The 7921-nt window shown below is 53.9% G+C and overlaps 1 protein-coding gene across 1 annotated transcript; it reads right to left on the minus strand.

Annotated features, from left to right (window-relative positions):
- Nucleotides 1-7222: 7222 nt before the first annotated feature.
- On the minus strand, nt 7223-7917 carry DICSQDRAFT_166346 (uncharacterized protein; the record flags this gene model as incomplete). Its single annotated transcript, XM_007361873.1, has 3 exons — nt 7223-7537; nt 7595-7700; nt 7745-7917. 3 exons carry the CDS (start codon nt 7915-7917, stop codon nt 7223-7225), a joined length of 594 nt encoding a protein of 197 aa, XP_007361935.1.
- Nucleotides 7918-7921: the final 4 nt, after the last annotated feature.

The following is a 7921-nucleotide window of genomic DNA, read 5'->3' on the forward strand; positions in this document are numbered from 1 at the left end:
CTCCAAGCACGCACGACCGCTCAACGACCTGACCAAGAAGGACGTCTCTTGGACTTGGGGAACCGCGCAGCGACTCGCCTTCCAAGCCCTCAAGGACGCGTTTACGAGCGAGCCCGTGCTGGTCTCTTGGGACCCGGCTCGGCCCACGCGGATCGAGGTGGACGCTTCTGGCTTCGCGACCGGAGGAGTGCTGCTGCAGAAGCTGGACGACGACCTCTGGCACCCGGTGGCCTACCGGTCTGAGTCAATGGCTGAAGCGGAACAGAACTACGAGATATACAACCGAGAGATGCTCGCTATCATCCATGCTCTCGAGGACTGGCGACACTATCTTGAGGGACTCCCCGAACCCTTCGAGATCGTCACCGATCACCGTAATCTTGAGTACTGGCGCACCGCACGGAACCTCACTTGTCGACAGGCTCGGTGGTCTCTATACCTCAGCCGCTTCGACTTCCGCCTCACGCACAAGCCTGGCAAGACGAACACCCAAGCCGATCCCCTCTCTTGCCTCCCGACCCACCAGACTACGGACGCAGAGGACAACCGAGATCAGATTGTACTGGGACCCGAGCGGTTCGTCTCTCTGTCGGCCACCCTCACGGATACGAGCACCCTCGAGCAGGAGATTCGAGATGCATAGGTGCTCGACCCTGAAGTAGTTGAGGCTCTCCGTATTCTCAAGGAGAAGGGTCCTCGGAAGCTGGCGAATGGGCTGTTAGAGTGGGAAGTGCGCGATGGGCTCATCTACCGGCATGGGAAGCTCTACATCCCTCCTGGTAAAGACCTTCGCAAACGAGTCACCTTCCTCTGCCACGACACGATCACTGCTGGACACCCGGGACGGAATGGAACTATTGAGCTGGTCAGTCGTCTCTACTGGTGGCCTCAGCGGGACTCGTTCGTTTGCAAGTACGTCGAAGGCTGTGATACCTGCCAGCGGCAGAAAGCCCCTCGTCATCCTCGAGGCACGCTCCAACCCCACGACGTACCTGAAGGCCCATGGCAGACGATGGGAGTGGATCTTATTACTGGACTTCCTCCTGTACGCAGGTACGACGCGATCATTGTCTACAGCGACCACTACAGTAAGCAGGCCCACGTGCTACCCACCACGACAGACGTCTCTGCTGAAGGAGTCGCGGACATCCACTACCGGGAAATCTTCTGTCTCCACGGTGTCCCGGAGAAAGTCGTATCCGATCGAGGGCCCCAATTTGCGGCACGTTTCATAAAAGCCCTGTACGAGAAGTTTGGCATCTAGCACGCACTCACCACGGCGTATCACTCCCAGTCCAACGGTCAGACTGAACGGGCGAACCAGGAAGTAGAGAAGCACCTACGTCTCTTCTCCAACCTGCGACAGGATGACTGGGTAGACCATCTGCCGACGGCCGAGTTCGTGCTCAATAACCATGTCCACTCGGGCCTCCAAGTGTCCCCCTTCGAGATCATCTACGGCTACCAGCCCAACTTTATCGTACCCATCGGCGCTCCCACTAAGTTCCCAGCGCTAGACAAGTGTCTGGAACTGTGGCGCGACGTGCAGAAGGACGCGGAGGCAGCTCTGCGTACGGAGAAGGCAGCCATGAAGGAGTCGTTCGAACGTGACAAGCCAAAGCCCCATGAGTTCAAACCTGGAGACCGTGTCTGGATGGACTCACGGGATGTCACCATCCATCAGGCCAGCCGCAAACTGGGACCACGACGACTTGGACCGTATGAGGTACTGGAACGCACCGGCGAACTCACATACTGACTTCAACTTCCCCCCTCCATGCAGAACCGACACGCAGTCATCCACGTTGACCGCCTCACACCCTGGACGGGGAACGACGTCAACGGCATACTCCCACCGCCACCGGAACCGGTTGAAGTCGAAGGTGAACTCGAGTACGAGGTCGAAAAGATCGAAGACAGCCGCACGTACCGCAACTAGTTCCAGTACTTGGTCAAGTGGAAAGGATACGATGAAGGCCAGAACAGTTGGGAACCCGCGAAGGACCTCACTCACTGCCAAGAGTTGATTGACGAGTTTCACGAACGTAACCCCACCGCCCCACGTCGAATTGCAGCCTCTATATTCCAATCCCTCCCCTGGCAACCTCTCGTCAACTTCACCACCTCTGCACCCTCTGATCTTGAATGGGCTTCTGGACGACGCCCCGGCCTTGGGTCCATCGGGGACCGACGGACCTTAGGAGGGGGGTAATGTCACGGACGTTGCACAGGCGCCCCTTTTTGCTGCCCACTCCCTTCCCTTTGATACCCACCTTCCATTTTCAGACCATTTCCTTTCCTAGCCCATCCCAGTTTGGATACTGCAGATACGTTCCCACAGCTGCATGCTACATTCCTGTGATCGCCATGCCTTTGCCTTTTCTTTCTCGCCCTTTGTTCTCTCTTTGTCATCTTCACTGCCTCGCTCTCGCGCCTTGTCCTTGGTGTTACCGTTGGTACGCCCCACCCCCTATCTTTTCGTTATTGGACTACTCCTTCTCGTCGCCCTCGTGTACACTCCACTCCCCTTCCCGTCCCCGGCGACCTATGCTTACCTTCCCGTTCCCTCGTCGTCCGCCTGTACACTATCATCCCCCGTTCCGCCCCCTGACGACTATGTTCCTAGCCCCGGTCCTCTCCCTCAATATCTCCCCTTTCGTCTATATGACCGGACCCTGAGTCTAACCCTGACCGTTTCCCTTTTCGGTTACATTACTTTACCCTGACCCAGACCCCGACCCTTGTCGCGCCCCTTTCCCTTTTCGGTTATATTGCCCGACCCTGACCTAGACTCAGGACCCTGTCCCGTCTCTATCCCTTTTCGGTTATATCACAGGACCCTGACCTAGGTCTTGTACTATACTGGGCCCAGCCTCGACCAGACGCGTTCCTTTACAGTCTCCTCATACCTCCCCACTTTGGTCGGTTACCTTTCCCTTCCTGATACGGTCGGTACCCCATAGTATATAAGGAGGCCTGTAGTCGGTAGAGGCTCCCCACTTCTGTTCTCCTCTTCGTTACCTCCTGTATCCCTATATCCCTCAATCTAGGGACTTGTGCGATACTCCCTCCCCCGTGTGCTACACCGCGTACTTGGATAGGTCCACGTGATAAGTCTGGATAGACTTGTGTTAGTACTTCAGCGTAACACTTGGTTGCTAAGCAGCCCCTCTAGTATATAAGGACCCCCTTAGGCGCTCCCTAGTCCCCACATCTGGAAAAACAGCCTTTGCGAATTGACACTAATTATCACTATTCAGATAATCTCATCTATATTAGCAAGTGTTAGCAGAGATGACATCTACATTAGAGCTACTATTTAGACGCACTTCTTCAGTAGTGCAACTAAGCACTAATTAGTATACTTGGTACTAGTTATAACTACTCTTCACTATCGCTTTTTCTATAGTGCCATGTAGTGCCAACATGATACTACTATAGCACTACTGTAAATGTGGTCCTCTAATTTTCGCTATTTTGCACTATTGTAGTACTATTTTGCACTATTTTAGCACTACTCATTTAGGGGAGACTCAAATAAGATGACAATCCTTTATTTATAGCTCATAGTTTACACACCTCTATAGCTGCAAAATCACCATGATAGCTGACTTATATTTGAGGGCACAACTCAACATAGAACTTGTTATCATGTATAGGACTAGGCTGTCAGCACAGCATTCAGACCATGAAGCATACTCTATAGCACACTCCATATTATATACATAGTCCCAGACATTACACATATGCAAGCCTCAGCAGGTGAATCTCAAGGTGAGGTGTCACCACTTTGCCCAAGTCCAGCAGTGATGGATATATATAGTACTTGTGGAGAGAATCTATGTAAACTCTGGTGGTGCAGTGGTATAGAGCACCCCTTCAGAATAGGAGTGTTATCTGAAAGTGGGGTTGGGGGTTCAAGACTGGGTGAGGACGCCTTTTTATAATATTTTTCCCAGCACTTGAAATGCATCTGGGGCTTATAAACAGATGGTTTTGAGGTCATATTAATCATTTCTACACTAGGCAAAAATTATGGACCCACTCTATCCACTACTATCAACATCTACTGTAGCACTATTTCCGTCTACTATAGTGCTACTTTGCACGAATTTGCATTAATAGTGCAAAATAGTGCAATTATTTTTGAGGACCTCTCGATTTTGCACTATTTTTCACTATTCAACTACTGTGTCTATAAAGAGCTAATTTGTACTGAATAGGTGTAATTCGCAAAGGTGGTTTTTACAGATGCATCTCGACCTCTTGGTCATTGGGACTAGGTGAGCGGCCATAGCATTGTATTTCCCTTCGAGTGCTAATGTATAACTTGGTCATTGGGACTAGTCTGTTGCTATCTGCGTGAAGACTAGCTTCATAGGTCTTGTGCCGTCGTGCCGGCCTCCGCTCTGCTCCGTCGAGTTTCTTGTTGCATTTATCCCTCTCCTTCTCTCTCTTTTCCCTTTCGGCTCCTTGCCGCTCGCCTACGGGGTCGTCGCCGAACGTCGACCCGAGTCTACACGCCTAGTCGCCGCGACACAGGGCCCATCGTGCCTGTCTGTGAGTGAGGTTCTGCGCCGTCCTCCAGTACTTGAGGTTCTTGTGGTCCAACTCGATCTCAAACTGGGAGGGAAGACCTTCAAGGTAGTGACGCCACGCCTACAGGGCACGGATGATCGCGAGCATCTCTTTGTCATAGATCTCGTAGTTCCGTTCGGCGTCGTTCATGGATTCGGAGTGGTACGCAATCGGGTGGAACTTTCCATCGTCGCCCTCTTGGGACAAGACTGCACCGGTGGTGTACCTAGAGGCGTCGACCTCAACTCGTGTCTTCCATTCCGGGTCATAGATGCAGAGGACCGGACTTTCACAGAACCGTCGTTTGATCTCGTCAAATGCGCGTTGCTCTTCCTCGCCCCACTGCCAGGGGTTATTGCCTGTAAGTCGGTCCAGCGGTTTGCAGATGGCACTGAAGTTGTGGATGAATCGTCGGTAGAAGTTGGCCAAGCCACGGAACTTCCGTACGTCCGAAGCGTTCTGGCAAGTTGGCCAGTCTGCAATACCCTTGACTTTGACCGGGTCCATGCCCACGCGCCCTTCGGAGAAGATTATGCCAAGATACTCAATCAGTGACTGTTCGAACTGACACTTCTCTGGCTTTAGGAAGAGGTCGTTCGCTTCTAATCGTCTGAGGACCTCGTGCATGACCTTGCGATGTTCCGTGAGGTCACTACTGGAGATGAGTATGTCGTCCAGGTACACAGTGATCTTTCCTTCGACGATAAGGTCCTTGAAGATGTCGTTCATGAACGCGGAGAACGTGCTGGGGGAGCCGGTGAGTCCGAAGAACATAACTGTAGGCTCAAACAGTCCTCGATTGGTCGTAAACGCGGCCTTCCATTCGTCGCCGGTCTTAATCCGGATGTTGTTGTAGCCCCAGCGAACATCGAGCGCCGTATAGATCTTGGCGTTCTTGAGTCGGTCCATGAGTTCTGCGATGAGCGGGAGCAGATACTGATTCTTCATGGTGATTGCATTCAGCCGTCAATAGTCTTGGACCGGTGGTAGGCTGCCGTCCTTTTTCTTGACGAAGAAGAAGGGTGAGGACATCGGGGATTTCGACTCACGAATGTAGCCTTTGGCCAAGTTCTCCTGCAGGAACTTGTCGAGCTCGACCTGCTCGCTGGGCGACAACGGATAAAGCCTCGAGTGGAAGGTCTGCGTGCCAGGAACCAGTTCGATGGCGTGGTCATAGGGGCGGTGTTCTGGTAGTCTATCCGCTGCCTCCTTAGAAAACACGTGCATGTGCTCTCGGTACTCCGGTGGGACCATCTCATTGACGGTTTGAACTTCCTGTTTGGCATACTCTTGTTCGGCGAGCTGCTGCGAGTAGATGTGACTGGCCGATACGAAGAGTTGCAGTGCACTGCAGAGCGTTCGGCCCTTGCGCCAAGCGTCGATGAGAGACTGTTCCGTACCATCCCACTCTTCTTCAGCTGGAGGTAGGAGAGGTTCGTCTTCGGCCTCGTTGACCATTACCGTACCGCAAACACGCCCCACCGTTCGTGCTTTCCTTACCCGTGGAGACCTTGTGCATGCCGTAGGTCATACCCCCGTATCACGCGCTTCAGTCTCCACTGGTTTGGATGCCTTGTGGGTCGCTGGGCAGGTGTCGGGACATCGTGACAGGCGCAGCGAACCACGTTTCCAGTCTATCTCCGGGTTGTGTTCGCGCAGCCAGTCCAGCCCAAGGATCACATCTTCTTCTCCGATGTCCGTGACAATGAACGTGACCTCTTCCTCGTGGTTGCCGATCTTCATAGTGAGAACGGCCACTTCCGTGATCGTGCCGTCTCGGTTCTCCAATCCATCAATGTTGTACAGAGAAATAGGCTTCGCCAGCTTCCTCGTCGTGACCTGGTTCCGTGCCACAAATTGTCTGTGGAGGAACTTCATAGTGGTGCCAGAATCAACCATGGCAACCAACTCCTTGCTTCGCTGCTTGCCGCTCAATTGTATAGGGATGTGGAAGTGTTGACCCGCATGGTCGACTTCATAGATTAACGACAATCCCAGTACAGCATAGCAACTATTGGTACATGAGCCCGCACGCGCAGCGTCCAGTGTGGCTCGTGTCGGCTCGTGTCGCGGCGACTAGGCACGTAGACTCGGGTCGACGTTCGGCGACGACCCCGTAGGCGAGCGGCAAGGAGCCGAAAGGGAAAAGAGAGAGAAGGAGAGGGATAAACGCAACAAGAAACTCGATGGGGCAGAGCGGAGGCTGGCACGACGGCACAAGACCTACAAAGCTAGTCTTCACGCAGATAGCGACAGACTAGTCCCAATGACCAAGTTATACATTAGCACTCGAAGGGAAATACAATGCTATGGCCGCTCACCTAGTCCCAATGACCAAGAGGTCGAGATGGGGACTAGGGAGTGCCTAGGGGGGTCCTTATATACTAGAGGGGCTGCTTGGCAACCAAGGACAAGGCGCGAGAGTGAGGCAGTGAAGATGACAAAGGGAGAACAAAGGGCGAGAAGAAAAAGGCAAAGGCATGGCGATCACGGGAACGTAGCATGCGGCTGTGGGAACGTATCTACAGTATCCAAACTGGGATGAGCTAGGAAAGGAAACAGTCCGAAAATGGAAGGTGGGCGTCAGAGGGAAGGGAATGGGCGGCAAAAAGGGGCGTCCGTCCAACGTCCGTGACAGCTCGGATCAAAAACCCTCCTTCTCCTTGGCGAGGCTGACAGCGGCAATGCGATCGCTGAGCTCCTTAAGCTGCGAACGGAGAGCAACTAGCTCGTCCGAGGTCGAGGAGTTCGAGGATGGGGTGGGGTTGGGCGGAGTAGCAGTGGACGCGGCTGCTTGCTGTCCTCGTGGGGGCTTCTTGCAGTTCCGCTGGATGTGGCCCTTCTCGCCACAGTTGAAGCAGGACCGTTCCTCAGGTCCACGTCGGTCCGCTGCTACTCGTTCGCCACGGCGGCCCCAGCCCTTGGTCTTGGGCATCGCCTCGGCGCGTTCGGCCAGTTGCTAGTCCATGCAAAGGGCGACCTTCTGCGCCTTCTCCAGTGTGTCAACCTCATGCACCGTGACCGCGAACTCATTCTGGATCTTGTACGGCAAGCCATCTACATAGCGTGCCCGCTTGTCCTCGTCAGAGAGCGGAGTGCGTGCTGTGATAGCGTGAAGTTCGCTGTGTAGTCCTTGGCCGTGCCGAGCTTGTGTGATGCCTTGCACAGCTTGACGAGTTCGGAGAGCGTGGCCTTCTTGTCGTCGACCGTGCAGAAGTGGGCCTTGAAGGCCATCTCGAAGGCGTCCACATTCAACCGAACAACCTTGCCGCCGGCGAGGTCGATGATGTGGGGCCCGGCCCATCGAGCGGCGTCGTCCGTCAACTTGTTCAACACCATGATC

The sequence above is a fragment of the Dichomitus squalens genome (genome assembly GCF_000275845.1).
Source record: "Dichomitus squalens LYAD-421 SS1 unplaced genomic scaffold DICSQscaffold_3, whole genome shotgun sequence".
Lineage (NCBI taxonomy): Eukaryota > Fungi > Basidiomycota > Agaricomycetes > Polyporales > Polyporaceae > Dichomitus > Dichomitus squalens.